This window comes from Larus michahellis, chromosome 3 (genome assembly GCF_964199755.1).
Source record: "Larus michahellis chromosome 3, bLarMic1.1, whole genome shotgun sequence".
Classification (NCBI taxonomy): Eukaryota; Metazoa; Chordata; class Aves; order Charadriiformes; family Laridae; genus Larus; species Larus michahellis.
In genome coordinates, this window is record NC_133898.1 from 126,917,224 (window position 1) to 126,936,003 (window position 18,780).

General features: G+C 40.1%; 1 protein-coding gene across 3 annotated transcripts in view; it reads left to right on the forward strand.

Annotated features, from left to right (window-relative positions):
- Positions 1–18,780, forward strand: part of TFAP2D (transcription factor AP-2 delta) — a 48,602-nt gene that overhangs the window by 12,181 nt on the left and 17,641 nt on the right. For all 3 annotated transcript variants that reach the window (XM_074582075.1, XM_074582076.1, XM_074582074.1), the window contains 3 exons: positions 5,055–5,220; positions 7,974–8,092; positions 15,275–15,416. In XM_074582075.1, the coding sequence (XP_074438176.1) occupies positions 5,055–5,220; positions 7,974–8,092; positions 15,275–15,416 (427 nt within the window). The remainder of the gene's footprint in view (positions 1–5,054; positions 5,221–7,973; positions 8,093–15,274; positions 15,417–18,780) is intronic.

Sequence of the window (18,780 nt, forward strand, 5' to 3'; positions counted from 1 at the left end):
ATATTTCTGCACTGTTCTCACAATACTTCTGCGTGATTGTCACCCGTATATTATGATGTTTCCTTCCATAACTGCATGGTATTTATGGGTGAATATCTTGGAGAAAGGGACTACCTCTTCTTGAAAGAATATAAAATACACATCATATTACAGCTGTTATGATTAACAAATAAGAAATGACCTTGCATGGTGTAGGGATGTGTGTATTTTAATGATAGACATATATTTAAAAAAATGTTTGCATCTAAAGTGTAAAAATCATCCAGTGACATCAACTGATATCTCTCTCTTTCGTTCCTAATAAAGCAATAATATTACTTATGAAAAGCATAAAGCCTGTGAGAGTACGGATTTTGTCAACGAAAAGAAGCACATATACTTAACTCTGAGGGTGTCAGGGAGAATTGAATTTCAGCAGATGCCCAAATGCATAACTAAATCAGAATAAATCATTGCACTCCAGCCACCCTATTGTCCTCTTCAGCTATACAAACGGACACCTACAATCAAAACAGAGCAAGCTCTTTTTGCCTCATGCGTTATTGGATTTTTCATTGTGTTGACAAGACTGTTGGGTTAGAGTATGGCTCTGTTGTTCTCCCTGCTGTCATCTAAACAACCCATCATCAACTTGTGTTGGCATTTTGTACTGACTTGTGCTATTTGATGGGGAGACAGGAATAAGGAAGAGAAAATACTCTCCCGATGTTTGCTGTGACTACCTTTTGCAGTATCACATAGCCTAACTTTTGTTCATCCTAGGCTTGGGAAACAAAGCAAAACCACAGTTCACACAAAGGACTATGTTGTGCTGAGCATGAAGCAGTCAGACAGAGGGAAAAGGATTGGTCCCCACAAGTAAGCTAGCAAAAATCAACATAGACTTTTGTTATTCCTTTCCCTGAGACCACTTGACAATGATCATGGAATAGAACAGAATCATAGAATGGTTTGGGTTGGAAGGGACCTTTAAAGGTCATCTAGACAACCCCGCTGCAATGAGCAGGGACATCTTCAACTAGATCAGGTTATATACAATCCCCTGAGGTGATTCAGTGGCTGAGGTAATGCAGTATATTTCAGTATTGGGCCCTGGGTCTTTCACCCAAATGTGGTCTGCTGCACAAACTGTATCTCTTCCTCACCCATCTTTTTTCTCTCAAAAATCAACGTGAAGATGACAGATCAGAAGGTAAAACCCTTCCTTCCTTCCTTCCTTCCTTCCTTCCTTCCTTCCTTCCTTCCTTCCTTCCTTCCTTCCTTCCTTCCTTCCTTCCTTCCTTCCTTCCTTCCTTCCTTCCTTCCTTCCTTCCTTCCTTCCTTCCTTCCTTCCTTCCTTCCTTCCTTCCTTCCTTCCTTCTCTTTCCCAAATCAATCAGCTAAAATATAAAAGATATTCCTCCTTTGTCTAGATCTTGTCTTGCTTGTCTCTTTGGACCTCTGTGGCTGCAAGAGCACAACTACCACCATTTACAGTCATTTCTAACACAGTATGTTATGGCAACAGATGATGTCAGACCAGACCACATAGTCACTTCCCTGTGAGAATAAACAGTTGTCCTAAAAAGAGTCTTTTTAACATTCATAGGCTCGTTTCATGGGGTACTCAGAGAGCAAAATTTCTGAGGCAAACTGCTGGGTGATCCTACCATTTATCTCACCTTCTGCGTTCTCTCATTTTCTTTTTCCTACCCTTGCAGCAGGACCGATGGTGTGGGTAACTAGTCGGGGAGAAATGACCACAGTTTTCTCTTCTTTGTGTATGCTGGTGGGCACATTACTTTGCCATGGCTGTGTGTGGGCTCTTCATTTGATTAGCTGGTGGGGTCTTAAGTATCCTGACACCAGAAGCTAGTCTGTAAAGATTTCTAAAACAAGGAAAAACTGCTAAAAGGAATAGAGATCTCCAGGTTGAACTGCTAGACTCATAAAAGGCATTATTTCCATTCTAGTTTTGAGGGCATTTTCTTCTGCTTCTTTATCTGGTGTCTGTTAGCATCCCACCTCTCAAATACCTTGTTGTGATTAGACCAGCTCAACAGTAGAACAAGGACTATCTTTTCTAACAGCACCTGCAGTAGCATGGGGTTAATGGGAATGAAAAGCTGGTTGTTGCCACTGCTGTTTAGTGCAACTTAAAAGACACCTTGTGATCTCCCCACTTGATCTGCATTTCTTCATAAAATCATTTTGTCCACTCCAGTGCACGATCAGAATGTGGGGGAAGGAATACACTAAAGTGTGTGAATTTGGCACGAAACCTAACCCTTCATCTTCCAATGTGGTTGCTCTTATCCTTTCCTTTCTCTTTCCAGCAGCCCTCCCTTTGTTTACTGTCATGCCTGTTTCTGTTTACCACCTTGTGTAAGGCCAGGATTTCATCCATCTCCTCTCCAAGGTGGTGTTTGTGGTAGGAGATCCATGCCTTCCAAACTGCACACAGTTTGTGACAAAGACATAGCTTCGTCTACAAAGCACCATACCGTTCTCTGTTGCTTTGTCAATGAATAATTAATATAGTGAAATAATTATACATAACAGATTTTACCTTCTTGCAGTTTGAAACTTGTTCTACATGTTTCTGGAAAGCAAATGACTTAGACTTGTTGTTTTCTTTTACTTTTAACCCATACCTGGCTTACCTGGAGTTGCTTTGTTTAAGAACATATTGCACAGGCATGATATTTTTAAATATTTTTAGACTGTAAACAACCTTTTACTAAATAGTAGTGAGAAGTGTTCCAGTAAATTCTGTTTAGGGTAGGAGCAGCTGCAGGGTAACAGGTTTTTGGATTAAAAGAACAATTCTTTATCTGGCATAAATGGTGCACATGCTGGCTTAACCTGGCAAGAATATAAACTTTAATATGACACCAATTTCAGTGCAATCTCACTCATTATAAAATTCACAGTCTAATTAAAGTAAATAAATATGTACACATTGCTACTGTTTTCTTGACACGTATGTATGTACACGTGTATATACGTATTGTGTGGCAGGAGATGCCAAACAAACAAATCTACTCAGTGTTAACACTCTTCACAAATGTACCTGACAGACCATAAGTTTGAAAATGTTGATTGAAAATATTTATAGGTTTCTGTGCAGCCCTGCCTCAGATACGAATTAAAAAACAAAAACAAAAACAAAAACAAAACAAACACCAAAACAACACAAAAATCAAAAACATTCCAGACATGTGGCACCGGATTTCTGTATTTGAGCATACAAGCTCATGAGTATTGGTGCCCTTGATGTGTCTATGTATTTGATAATGCATGATTTGTCTCTAAATTCTGTCTGAGAAGTGGACATTAATATCTGTCCTGTACCATAATTAGAAAAGTCATAAAATATCCTGCTGTACTGAGTCAGGATCTCACCCATCTGGGATTTATATCAAGAGATGTTCTTTTCTGGTTTTGCTGTCAGCACAAATGTTTAAATATACCTTCAAGAGCTGAAATATTTGGAAAGAAATTCTGTTTGCCTTATGTAAGCAAGTAATAGCCTGCCTTTAATGAAGTTTTATCCTTCAGTTATATTCCTCTGTCTCTGCTATAACTGGAACATACATAATCACCTTAATTTTTAGAGGGATTACATCTGGAAGAAGATAAAGTAAAGGTGTTAAGATCTTGTCTAAAGTGAGCTATTCTTTTTTGTTTTTGTTGTTTCTATTCTATTCTATTCTATTCTATTCTATTCTATTCTATTCTATTCTATTCTATTCTATTCTATTCTATTCTATTCACATTACAGAATTTAGATTACAAACTAAAATTTTTAAGCATAGTAAACTGAGCTCTTGAGGTGCAAAAAGATTAGGGTGTCCACAGGAAAGAAGAAATTATCATTGGTAATTTAAAAAATACAGCATCTTTCCTTTAAACATGAACGAAGAGCACAGATTCATTCTGCTGTAAGAAGGTCTTTGTATCATCATCCTTTCAGAAACCATCTGAGTTCCTATCTGAGTTCCTTCTAATAGTGCATTGAATTATATGATACTTTATATCACTGTCATATGCAGCTCATTCTTTTTTCTCATCTTTCCCCTAGAGAAGAATTGCATATGCAGTGGTAAGATTTATTTCTTCCACAGAATTTTTTATTGTAGTCAGGTTGGAGAAGGCAGGTCAAAGAAAAGTGTTTTGCTCTTGGTGATAACATATGTTGGTCCTTAATTTTTTTTTATTTTTTTTTTCCTGGGAGTTAGTTCTATCCTCTTGGATCAGTTGTAGAGAAAGTTTTCTCTCTTGCTCTCTCACATATTAACTTTAAGTTAAAAGCTCAATTTTGCCTGAAGAGTTATTGATCAGAGTCTTCATTTAAAGATTTGGTGATCATGCACCAGTTTTAGATCCAGGCCAAGTAATTGCCACTTTCAAGAAATAAACAATTCCAGAACTAACCTGAGATAAACTGAAGTAGCTCAATAGATTTCAATCACTAATATCAGCTGAGGATTTGACCTAACTTTATAAGGAGTATATGCGAGTTCAAAGGCGTGGAAAGCCGTTCTGTCTGCAAATCACTGAAAACTTATAGTGTCGTTGCATCTTTGTAAGCCCAAACACTGCTATGAGAGTTAAAATGATTTCTCATTGGAACGAACATCCTAAATTTTTCACCAACTGCATTTTTTTAAATCATGAGTGATACGTGAAGCTGGTTCAATCTTATGTTGTTAATAGTACTAGATACAAGTCTTTCAGTGGTAATACTTAATTTTTACTGAGCATGAAATCAAATGATATCAAATAACCATAATGATCTACTTGGACTGTAAAGCTTATGAGATCTAATAATTCACTTTTCCCACACTGAAATTTCAATCCATTCATCTTTCTCAAAGCAATAATGTGATACAATATTAAAAAAAAAAAACAAAAAACCCCACAAAAACCAAACCACAAACATACACCCCTAAAAAAACCCAACAAATACAAACAAAACCAACAACAAGTAAATAACAGAATTGTTCTTCATGAATTTGTCAAAACATGGAATATGAGGTTTACCCTACTTTAACATTTCTTTTGTTTTGTAGGTGGCACCTGTGTTGTTAACCCCACCGACCTGTTCTGCTCTGTTCCTGGTCGCTTATCTCTACTTAGCTCCACTTCGAAGTACAAAGTGACCATTGCAGAGGTGAAGAGGCGCCTTTCACCACCAGAATGCCTAAATGCTTCCCTCTTAGGAGGTATTTTGAGAAGGTAAGTTGAAAGTGAGAATAACAAGTCCCAGACAGTGCTGTAATTTCTGTCATTTTATTTTCTACAAATAGGTTTTATTCTCTTTCCCCACTTGGACAGTTGGTCACAGTTTGGAAAAACAGAAGGAGAAGTATTGGGAGTGAGCACTGTTTCTAGGGAAATTTTCAATAAATGAGAAAAATGAAGACTGCGTTGACATTATTCACAGAAAGTTTACATTTCTCAGTGAACTGACTTTTTTTTTTTATCCCCCTATCAGAGATTGGCAGGTGTCGCCTTCCTTATTTTGAATTAAAAAAAAAAAAAAGACTCTCGTTGGGCGCAAAATTTCACCAGAGCTACAAATGTGACTTCTTGTTGAGAAACTGTTTTGAAGTAAATTGTTTTACCAAGTGTAGCTACAACCCTCACTCACCAAAAACCTAAAACATCGACGTGTAGGAATGGCTTTTTCTCCTCTTCTCCCTTGCATGCTTTTTGAGTACAGAAAAGATAGACTTAGCAGAATACGCTGGTTTTCATTTTCTCGTTCTGAGATACTGGAGGAGAAGCAAGTAATTAGGTACAATTTTGCATCTGACCCTTCACTGACCAGAGTAGACACCTGCAGAGAGAGTAGCAGAGACGAGGAAAGTGGCAGACTGTGCCTCACATTGCAAGTGGAAAACAAGGAGGCAACTGTAATTCAGCCGGGCATATGTAAGTCGCAATGTCCCTGAGGTGTCAACTTAGATGGCATAAGCTACTTGAATGCACTTTGATCAAAACTAGCTGGAAAGTCATAGGCTATTTCACTGCTGTCACTGAAGGCCACACTGATCCTCATGCTTATACTGAAAGTCATTTTAACCAACCTGCGATATCTTAAAATATGAAGTAGTCCAAGAGCTGTCTCAAGCCATCTCACAGAGTAGGGACTATAGATGACGAAATTGTTTCAGGTGCACAGGCACCATTTCCCTGCCTCTATAGGCATTGGAATCCAAAATCTACATCCACAAAAGTTCTTTGTTACTGCTTCACCTTGGAGAGGACTTCAGCTAATAGTCACAGAAATATTAACTTTAAATACTCCTTCTGCAGACTTCATCAATAGCAGTACAAACTAGTGAGAATGCAAGGGCATCAGCGTGAACATGGGGACTCATTTCTCTCTTTGGTTAAAAAGCTAGAGTGATACCATAAGTTTTTGACCCAGACCAAATATCATTATTCCAAATCAAAACTGGGTGTGGTTTAGGATTTAGGAAAAGCCACAGACTAGTCCCAGACAGCAGTTTGGATGTGCTAATTCTGTTTTATGAAGCAGAGAATATAAATGAATAGATTTGGTCAGGCTATACCTGTAACTGTCACAGCTAGAGAACAACTCACTCTGTAGTTGACCAGCAGAGATGCAGCAAAACCAAATCTCATTCGTGGTTTGCTGGAGACCTGCCAGGATTGGTTTTGCATCCTGTCAGCAGTCACCACCTAGGTATTTACCCAGTGAGTTTTTCTTCAGAATTAAGTATTCTCAGAAGACATTTCCTGACGTACAACATGGTCAAAGTTATGGTATCTCAGTGCATAAAAATCACCCATCCAAATGGTGGTATTCCAAGTTTGGTCCCTTCCTCTGCCTGAAGGAACTTGAACCTGCACTTCAAAACATCTAGTTAGGCATGTCTAATACTCAGTGATTGGTTATTCTCAGCTGAGGGCCCCTCAATCTCATTTGAGGCTAATCAAATATTTATTGGGCAAAAGCAAAGTTGTAACTGTATTGATGACTCTATTATCTAATGACCAGGTCATACATTTGGGATGGGAGAGATCTGGGTTCCAGTCACTGTTCTGTTCAATGTTTAAGCATTTTAACATTCATTATTCGCTGCCTGCTGGCTGCTGCATTCATTTAAAAGACACGGGTTAAAATTCCCTCAGGCTGAGCAAAAAGTTGAACCAACATCTGCTGCATAAGTGGCTATGTCTCAAATACTTCAAACACTGAGCTACTGCAGAAAAGCAGGTGTGGGATGCACCAGGAACCATTTTGTGAGAACAAAGTGAGGCAGGCATTTGGGATAGGGACATAGATAATCAACGACGGCTGGGATTTTAGCTTCAGCATTTCCTATTGCCTTATCCTTCTTCCTTGTATGTATCGGGTTTTGTAGACTAGATTTCTAAGTACCCAGGTGTCTACAAAAATTATATAGGGATAGCTGGAGCTGGGTTCCACATAGACATCTACATTTGAATGACCATCTGTCTTCCTTTTATAGTTAGGCGGGAGAGATGGGTGAAGTCCCCTCATTCTAGACATCTGTTTAATATCTAGATGTGCATGTTCATGCACGTTCTAGGCATGCATGTTTCTCTCTTGATTGTCTTGGGAGCCTGGGGTGGCTAGACCGGATATAAGCTACTGCATTGTCAATATTTATATACAGTCATTGCTATCCCAGGCTCTTTGCCCAAATCAGGACCATGGGTTCCACTAGGTAGAAAGCTGCCTGAAGCTCTGATCCAATCCCTGTGGCAGGCATTAAAATGTCTAACTTTATCATAGGACCAACGTGAAAGACTCACACAGTGCAAGCAGGTCCTCAAGAATACAGCTCTGAAAAATTTCCCATTGGTGTCATTAGTGCAGGCATTACCCCACACATTTGTCAATAAGGTGTGTACAATTTCTTGACTTACATTAACATGGGAAAAAAGTGCAGAATAAAGACAAGTTTCTCTCTCCTACTGTTCTCTCATGATAGAGCAAAATCCAAGAATGGAGGACGCTGTTTGCGAGAAAAATTAGACAGACTGGGACTGAATTTGCCTGCAGGAAGAAGAAAAGCAGCAAACGTCACACTCTTGACTTCCTTGGTAGAAGGTAGGGTTTATAATATTGCAATATAATATAAACATAATTAAAAGGTTTCCTTGTATACAACACTTTTCAGCCACAATGTTAAATATTATAATTTGTATTTTGTACAAAGAGGAGAACTGACTTGCCTAAAGCCACAGACAGAACAAGTGGCAAAATGGAAGCTCACTCTGAGATGTCTTGGCTCCCTGCAAGTGGTTTGGTACTGCAGTCTCCTCAACATTGATCTGTGCTTTCTGTGCTGGGATCTGACTTACAAATCGATGATCCAAATGTTCTTGTGAGAGAAATGAATGTCTTATACCAACTCTATAAGTAGGTTTGTTTATCCTCCTTTTTTTTTTTAACTTGTGAATTTCCTGGAACTGATCCAAAAATGTGATTTATTTTTCCCATAAGAAGACATAATATTTAGACAAGACTTTCCCCCCCTCCACATAAAGGAATGAAATCTGTTTTCAGATAAACTCTAGACAGACCCAGGAGACACTTTCTTGGCCTTTATTTGTTGTTTAAATATCATTCACCAAATATTGCCAGGCTCTTCAAACCTTCAGCTGGGAGATGCAGGTTCAAACCCCTCAGGCAAAGGGAAGAAACTGTACCTTAATGTCTTCTATTCTTGGTGAATCCACTAAGTACTCAGTTGTTGTCTGGCTTCGAGTAGCAGCTCTGGGAATTTCAGATCCCACTTCCTTGATGTTGAGAGCGCTCAGCTTATCCTAAAGGTCAACACCTTCCAGGATCATAACCTGAAAGGTCCATACAGATCTAGGCAAGTAGGCTGAGGTCTCAGCACGTATTACCACAGAATCACAGAATTACAGAAAGGTTGAGGTTGGAAGGGGCCTCTGGTGATCTTCTAGTCCAACCCTCCCGCTCAAAGCAGGGTCAATTAGAAGAGGTTGCTCATGACCTTGTCTAGTCAGGTTTTTAATGTCTCAAAGGATGCAGAAGTAGTGCTGAATCCACAACAATGGATGTTTTTCAGCATCTAAGAGGAGGGACTAAGGTTCTCAGGGGCCACTGCGCACACAACTACAATGGGACTGCTCTGAAATACAGGTGTGTCCGTATCACACCTGCTTGTAATAAAGAGAAAGCTACAATGGAGTTAGTCTTGGAAAAGGAAGTTTTCTCCTCCAGTTTAGAGAATCTACCTTCACAGTCCTTCGTGCCTCTTGGGTCTCAGCTGTGAAGCATAAACAGGGCTATGTGGACAGATACTCATTCATTAGAAGGGATTGAGCGTGAGGAAGCCCTCTATCAACTGCTGGCCTGGGACTGATGGCAAAGTATCTTTACTGTAAGTCAGATTCCTTTTTCCCAGGACGGGAGCTATGCTTGTCTCTCTGCCCTTTACTGAAAGCCAATAGCAAACCTGTTATTAAGCCTATGGTATTACTTTTGTTCTTGGACTGCCTTAATGTGAGTCCTAAAGATATATACTGAGAAAACTGAACTCACTTTGTCAGAGACCTGTTTGCCTAGGCATCCAAATCATAAATTTTATCTACTGGGATTTTTGGGAAAGGCACCACCATCTGCGCCAACAGAAAACAAAATGAAGCTGATTTTCTATCTATGTAACCAGTCCTTGGCCAAACTTGGCAGTGCTTATTGAATTTTTGTGGTATTAGCTGTCCTTCCTTTGTACATAGTGATATTACTTCCAAGTGGTACTAACTTGTAGCATGGTTTATGCGAGGAAGCCCATCCTCGATGGCTCCTGCTGTAGTGGGAGGCAGAAATGGAAAGACACAGGGTTATTGTGGGTTTCAGAGAAGAAAACATGAAGAAAACAACACTGGCTTTTTCTGTGTGATGTCAGTATACAAATTGACATAATGATTTATTAGTCTTATTAAATCCCTAAATATCAGATGGACTGTGTGGACTTCTCATGAGGACCCAGGATTGTGTCACTCTTGATTACTTTAGATGGTTATAAGTTTATTATTACTCAAGGTCCTTACAGTCTTCAATGTATCAAGGCCTTTAGTATCTCTGTAAGGTAGGAATGTACTCAACCTCTTAAATATCTGTTTGAGGTGAGAGAAGGCAAAATTTGCGTGGTCATTAGATATATTGATCAAAGTTGTCTTGAAAGTCTCTGGCATGACTTCTCTTCCTCTAAATAGACTAAAATCATTGAGTTTTGGGGAGTACTGCTAAGTTCAACAGAGGAACTGTCATGAATTTCTAGGCTGTGGTGGTCACGTGAAGATCCAGACTTCATGAAAATTATTCTGTGGCCCCTTGTTTTCTGCAAACTTACTTCTTTTGGGGTTCAGCATGGCTGCTGGGTGTTTGCTGTTATTCCTGTTTTGGTCAGGTTGCATCTTTAATGTCTTTGGCAGGGAATTCTGGGGCCCAGAGTAGGAATTGTTTGGCAGATGAGTTCCATCCTTTATGTTGCCATCCACACAAATCAGGACAATGGGTGGAAAGACAGACTGGGAGAATGATCTCAGCGTTGCAAGATTCTCCACAGCAGTATGGGACATAGCTTTGTACAACATGTAGGTGAGGGATGCCCTCTAGTGCCTATATTAGATGAAGGGAAAGGTCATTTTTCTGCTTTAAAAGGAAAATTCCTACATCTTAACATCTTAACAAGCTTAACATCTTAACATCTTAACATCTTAACAAGCTCCTCCATTAAATACCAGCATTGCCAAGGCTAAGCCTAACTGCTGTCTCAAAGGAGTCAAAAGCCTCCCCAGTAGGAGCAAGAAAAGATGTGAGAAAAGGGGAGATGTCCCCATCTGTTTGGACAGGTCACTTATAAGGTAGAGACATAGCATAAAAATGTTATTGCAGATGCAGGTAAAAGCAATGCATGAATGATTTTAAAACCATCAGATTATTTACAAAAATCAGAAAAAACACAAAAAATCTAAATTTGTTTTCCTATCAAACCTAACTGAGATGTTAAATTTACTAGACATAGAATTGACTGCATTTATCATTTGGGGACTAAAATTCTTAAAAAAAGTAGGTCAGTGGTTACTTTTTTTCACCCTGTTATCAACTGTCACTCTTCACCCCCACCAGCCTTTGTTTAAGTATCCTTCCCTTTGTTCCTCCTCCCTTCTCACCCTACAAATAGAAAAAAAAAACTTTCCCTTTCCTTCTACCTCCTGCCTGTCCCTCCTCCCCCTGGGTAGAGCATCCGGAGGAGGCGAAGCTGAGGAGAGAGTAGGAGGTTCAGATGCCGAATGTCCCTCTCCTGGGACACAGCTTTTGCCTTCACTTTACATAGGAGCATCTCTCACTCTTGCTAGACCCAGGAGACAGCCACACTGCTCCTTGCACCTGCCCACAGAAGCCTGTCAAGGTACACGGGCTGGTCTCTCCACTGAGACTTTCCAGAGCTGTCTCTGCCAATTCAGCTTCAGCAACTGTCCTTTTCCATCATGCAAAGCTCTCTGGTCAATTGTGAAATTATATAGGAAAGGCAGTGCTGCCTATGGCTGCAAAGCTGTGTGTTGGATTTAAGGAGAAAGAGTCAGCCATCCCCAACACCCATTCTTTGTCTCTGCAGGAGGAAAGAAATGGTGATAAAGCAGCGGGATAAAGCCAGGGATTTTAGGGGTTTCTACCTTTGGTATGACTCCTCCCTGACATAAATAATAACTGGGCAAAAAAAGGTAAATCTAAGGTGAAAGAAAAGATGTCAGTTCAACCACATTTCCAACATTTCCACATTTTCCCCTAGAATAAATGTTTGTCCAAATTATAATGTAGAAAAAGAAAGATCCTCTTCCATGGCATTTTGTACAAATTACTTTCCCCCACCAAGCTGACTTATTTCCTACTGTGCAGTAATACAAGGGACTTCTATGTACTGAGATTAACAAAAAAATAATACATATAAAAGTATAACACAATCCACTTATAAATATCTCATCATTTGGTTACAGTTCAAAATGAGATCTTTGCTCAACAATGAGATATATTAGAAATCATGTTCTGCAGAGTATTTTCATGTCCAGTTTTCTATTTTTATTTAAAATTTGGTGTTGTAACTTGGAATGCCTATTCCTTATATCATAGGGAAGTGTGTGCTTATATGAATACATATGCGTACTTATAACGTGCATTCTTAATATGGACCAGTAAAAATATATTTTAAAAATTTGTAGATTTACTTTTTTTCACAATAGGTACATTTGTGTATATGTTTTTACCTATATATATCCACAAGCAGATAAGTCTTTTTGTTTCATTTTGTTCATGATTTTATCTTTTCATATACCATTATCATTTAATCACAATCCCAGCTCCATGTAAAATAGAGAAGTTCTACACTTTTGTATAATCTTTTCAGATCATCAAAACAGCTTAGTATAATTTTCTCAGCTCTAGTAAATAATACACATTATCTTGTGTATAAAGTTAGGTTTTATACTTATAAAGATAACTTATAAAGATAAGTTTTAATGATAATTCATGTTTTCATTCCATTTCTTTTTGACATCGAGTGAAAACATAGACATTTCAGTGAGCTTGTTGTCGACCCTATTAAATAAATGCCTACATTTAATCCCATAAACTTTCGTTCTCTTGAAGAAACCAATGGCTAAATTCTAAAATGCTTTGCTGACTACCTTCCTTGCATTGTTTCTTGGGTCTGACTGGGACCAGGATAGAGCTGTCTGGAGAACAGTAATTCAACCTGATGACAACTTCAATGGGTTTGACTTATCCTCTTTCTATGCTGGCATGAAAACAAACCTATCAAGTGTTCTAACAGAGTTTGGTTAAAAAACAAAACCTGATACTCTTCTGCAGTTGACTTACTCTTTAAGTCTTTACTTAAGGAAGAGTAAAAGCATAGCTGAAATAGAAATTTTGAAGCAACTCTACAGAAATTTAGCAGCTATGGTTTAAATTTGTACCCTTTCTCATCCATGAAGAAGTCTAGAATAGGCATTTTAAATCCAAAATTGGCACTCAGCTATATAGTTCATTCTGATTCACTGTTAACATATCACTGAAATCCATTTTAATTTCATTGACAATTATTTTACTTTTCCAGAACCTGTCAATTAAGAAATGGAAACCATTTTTCCTTTCAACTCAGAGACAATTCTTGCCTGTTAACTTATTTTTTTTGGCCATACTGGAAATCATGTTTAAAAATTCCAAATAATGCAGACGATTTTTAGTAAAATCTTCGAATTTTGCATGTAAAATTGGTTGCAGCTGTGAAGGTTGCTGTTGACTGGTGTCAGCAAACAAATTCCCTGGGTGTTGTGCATGTATTTCACTAGTACCTGAATCCAATTAGGTCAGATAAATACACAACAAAGTATTTGCTTATGGAAATGAAAGGTATTTTTCTGGTAAAAATTACAATGATGTAAGGGAGACAATAAACTCTGAAAAGGTGGAAAATAGTGTCTGGAGTAGAGGTCAGTGCCTGTGATTCCTTATGCCTCATGCTGCCCTGCCCCAGGACCACTGCTCCCATGGAAGTTCCCATCTTCCTTGTCTTGGCCAGGCCTGTGCAGAGCAGACTTAGTCTTGCTAGGGATGGGATTCATCTCATCAGTTCTACTGTAGTTGTATCTGTCCTCTCGTGTTTCATTGTAGTCAATACAGAGAAATCAGCACTTTTAGGTGATTAATAATGAAATTAAATTAATTATTAAACATTCGGTTAAGTTGCTTAGAAAAGTTGTGTAATCTCGATGGTTGGAAATATTCAAGAATTAGTTTGAAAAGTCCATGAATAACATAATCTAAGGTCATGCTTTCAACAAGAAGGTGATCTTCTGAGTTCCCTTCTAACCTGGACTTTTCTATAATTCCTCTGATCCACTTCTGCCTTCTACTTTAGTATGGGATGATACATGATTTAAGTGCTTGCTTGTTTCTGTTGACTTGAAAGTATTAGGTCAAATGTAATATTGACATTTAATCAGATGAATTCCACTACACATGTTCTCAAAGAGAAGTGTTACAGGTCCTGCATCCCTCCTAACTGTTCGCTTGGAGCATCAGCTTAGTCTCCAAAGAGCCAAGGTCCAATGCCACCTCTCATGATGGCAATCAAATAAATAACTCTGAAAAAAAGGAAAATAAAATAAAAACCCCACAACACTCTAACCCCAAAATTACTCTGGAGCACACCTCTCAGTCACTCATATAGATGTGTTTCAACATACGTTTCTGGTAGCTGACCTATTTCTACCTTCTACGATGAGATGAGAGCAAGTGTCATCTCGAAGTGCCTATTTCCCATTAGGGAAAGACTAACTTAGGCACAGATGTTCACACTCCAGGCAGCTGTATTTTATCAAATAAATCCCATAAGTCACAGCACGCAGGCCAGAGTGTTCAGTAAACCCTAAAATAAATTCCTGTGTTCTCTAAGCTAGTGGAGAGGTACAGGTTAATGCAGAGGTATTTGGCACCCAGCACGGAGTTGGGTTATGGAGTCTGGTCTCTGTAGTGAGGTAGAGAGGTGCTCAGTGCCGGCCTCTGTCGCAGACTTCTCACCAAGCCCAGTCAAATTATGTACTCCCTTTGCCTTCATTTCCCCACCTATGAAAGAGCAACTGTGATCTTCACTGTCATCCTTTTTTATTTCGTGTGGTCAATTTTGACTGCAATCTTTTTTGGAAACCTGATTGTTTCTTGTGCTCTACTTTGGGGGTCTGCTCACCTTTAGTGTGGGGCACTTGTATTGTGCCTGCTGGCCTCACCCCTAAGCAAATATGCTGAAATGTATGTTATCCACCCATCTTTCTCCTGGGGTAGAAGACTGTTCTTCCTTTAGAGATAGAGAAGTGAAGCACCAAAGGCTGAATCTCAGCTCTTCAGAGTGATTTATTCCTACCTTCCACTAATTCCCATGCCTTAAATATCAATGATGAACTGGGCTTACAAAACTTGAGCAGCTGCCCAGCACTCACTGGTAGCAGGAGAGGGAGCCAAGTGTCTTGACTAATATTTTCCCATAAGAGGAATAGCCTCCCTAGCTTCTGGCTGGCACCATCTGATGACTGAGCATGAACAAGACAAATGAGCTGAAATCTGTAACTGAGGTTGGGAATCAATGTCCACAAAAATGATTTGTTATTGTATTATTATTTTTTTTAAGAGTGGAAGAAATTCTGCAAGCGTAATAATAATAACCTTAAAAACTAACTGACCCATTTTGTTTGCCCACAGGGGAAGCATTACATTTGGCCAGAGATTTCGGCTACACCTGTGAAACGGAGTTCCCTGCCAAGGCGGTAGGAGAGCACATTGCCAGACAGCACATGGAACAGAAAGAGCAGACAGCGAGGAAAAAGATGATCCTAGCAACAAAGTAAGAAGGGAGAGGAAACTAAAAAAGAAATCTGTCTGTCACTTCTCCATTTTGGATCTGGGGGCTGGGGGAGGGAGGAGTGGGAGTATGGAGCTGGGATTGCGGTGATTGCTATCACAACAGTACTCACTGACAGCAAGTGAAAGCAACCCTCTTTAGAGATGCTTTAAGAGGAACCTTATTTACTGCAAAGAGGTTTTAGTGGCTACGTTCCTATTGCCTGCAGTCAAGGAGTCACATACATCTTCTCAGATGCTTTGGTTTAGGAGAGAGGAGGGGTCATCGTTACATGGTAAGATCTATAGGACAGACTGGCTTTGTCTCCTGTTTGTGTGAGAGCAGGAGAGTTAAGCTTCTACTGCAGTACTAGTTAGTGTGGGATAATTATTGTATGTCTGCTGAGGGAGAGCTGGTTTACAGAGGGACAGATCTTCTCTGGATGGAAATTGCAAGAGTTCCCCTGAAGTCAAAGGCACTGGAACAATATACACCAGCAGGAAAGCTTTGGTAAAGCCATTAAAGACACACAGAGACACCTGTCGTTGCTCTAAACAAGCCACTCACCCCCCTGGAGCAGTAACATCAAGTTAAGACTACATTTCATCTTAGCTTAATTAGACTTGATGAGGGAGGAATTAACCTGCAGTGTTACACAGTGAGGCTGCAGGAGAGCTGAGGACAGAAACCTGACCTCTCAACACATCATCCCAGTGCTGGAAATGTTTGGGAATTATCCAGGCTGGGATACGTCCAACAGAGAGTAGTCACCATGTAGTAGAGGAGAAGGCTGATCAGCAACAGGATTGTCCTTTGTAGCCCCATGTCCTTCTGCTTTTTCTATTTGTGGGGAACAGGATTCCTGGCCTTGGTGTCCCTCTTGTAGCCAGAGCTCTTCTCCCTGAAGGTGACTCAGAGACAACATGCATTGAAACATCTCAGGCTTGTGAATCCCATGAACACAGCTGTGATCCTTCCCTGGGGTGCTCAGCAGAGCATCATGTGGTTCAGGGGACATTTGCCAGTGTGCGGGTGATGAGGGACCTCACTCATCATGCTCCTAAGTCCTTTGTAGGTTAAAAGGAATTATATAAGTGGAATGCGAGCTTATTCTTACCTACATCCCCATTTGGTTTAAGGGCCCTAGGGGTTTCAGAGACGTGAGAATAAACCAGCCGGTAAGAAGCAGCTCCTCTCTGCAAGTGGTGTCTCCCCATTGCTGTATTGCCCATTAACAATCTGCCCCCCTAACTATGGAAAAGCTGATTGTACTGCTGGGCAGCACAACTTAAACAACAGTGAAGTCTCTAAATTGCCCCAGCTGGATGATTTGCCCTATCTATAAAATTTTACTCAACCATAATGATGCAAATCTTCCCCCTTCTTTTATGGCTCTAGTGAGAGAACACATTACTGTGGGTTGCAGTAATCAGTGAGTAACTGATTATTAACACATTAACCAATTATTTAACACATTATACAATCATAGAATTGCCTAGGTTAGAAGGGACCTTTCAGATCACCTAGTCCAACCATCAACCTAACTCTGACAGAAACCATCACTAAACCTTATCTCTAAGCACTATGTCTACCCATCTTTTAAATACCTCCAGGGATGGTGCCTCAATCACTTCCCTGGGCAGCAAGTTCCAATGCTTAATAACTCTTTCAGTGCAAAAATTTTTCCTAATATCCAGTCTAAACCTCCCCTGGCGCAACTTGAGGCCATTTCCTCTTGTCCTATCACCTGTCACTTGGGGGAAGAGACTGATCCCTACCTCTCCACAAACTCCTTTTCTTTGTGTCCTATCTCCAAAGGCTGTGCCCCCCACACATAAAAGTCTCACTACCTTTTCTCATCACTCCATAGCTACTTTCTCACCTTCCTTTACTACTGAGGTGGGGAGTCGCGGGCATGCATTACTCCTACTGGCGATGAACTTTGGCTTGTAGGCTGTTATCCTGCACTTGTAAGGAACAAAATGTCTTTTTCCCCCTTCCGTCAGTTAAAAACACCAGCAAATTGATCAGAGTGGTCTGTCGACAATACAGTGATAGGCCACATACTACTGCAGTCAGAGTGCTTGTAAGAGGGACAGATGGGTCAATGTGTGTGCCACTACTGCCCTCTCCTGCTTGGAAGCAGAACAGTGATTCACAGACCAACCCCACCTAGATACTACAGGACACACAGGTCCATGACATCATAATACTAGCATGGTATTTCCCAGCCATGCTTCCATGTGTCTGACAGTAGGTACTCTAGTCATTTGCCAGGAGTTTCAATTATTCACTAGACGTTTGTAAGCTCTAGCTTTGTCATTTCAGTAATGTCACCACTGCCCTGCCTCATGAGCTTGTGGGTTATGACACCTGAAGAAGTGGTGGATTGTTATGCTGCCACCAAAAACAACACTGAAATTCCAGGGTGGTAAAATCACTCATTGCAAGCTTTGCCTATGGAAAGAAATGGAGTGCCATTGCCTGTGTGCTACCACTGTCCACTCTAGAAGCCCACAGAAGTCTGCCTTTGGGAGAACTGTTGAGATCTTTCGCATGTCGGGTCTTGAGGAAAACTAAGGGTAAAGAAAAACATTAATTCCACAATTCCTCATAAATAGGTGAAACTCCATTCTGGATTCAGACATCCAACTTCATTGGCTTGACCCAGTTGCCCAAATACAGGCTCCTACTGCCTTTTGAGATGAATTGGGTTATCCAGCTTGATTACCAGCTGCTGCTCCAGAAGCACACAAGTCACTTTTTGTTACTGTGTTGTATCTGCCAGTTATTATGGATGTCTTGTGTACTGCATATCTGTGTGTGGGTAACTAAATAGATCCCTTAATGTCTACAATGCAGAAGTCTCTGGTGTCCAGCAGAAGCTCCCAGTGTTATCAAGGGCATCTATACCTTGTAATGAAGCAATCCACCCATGCTGAGTGGAAGCTGTTCATCTGCCATGCACAGAACTGTGTCTTATGGGCTAGTGAAGACTGAAGACTGCTATTTTAGATGCCAATAGCCCTCTTTAACACACGGAGGTCATTAACCTTGAGGTAGCACTCTCTTCACTGGCCTGCTCAGCCCTACCTGGTCTGAGGCTATGTTGGCAGTAGTACAGTGAATTAAATTAGGACCACTTTCTGGCATGGAACAAACCATATTCATTGTGTTAAACTACTTGATCTTCCAAAACTACCTCTTGGAAATGGTCCCTCACATTTGCAAACTCAAGATCTGCCTAGGACAGTACTATATGATGCAACAAGATGGTGTCACGGCCTGTTCAAAAAATCTGATGAACTAGACAATGAAGAATTATCATGGGAAGAAGAGATGATTGTAGCCACTACACACCACTGAA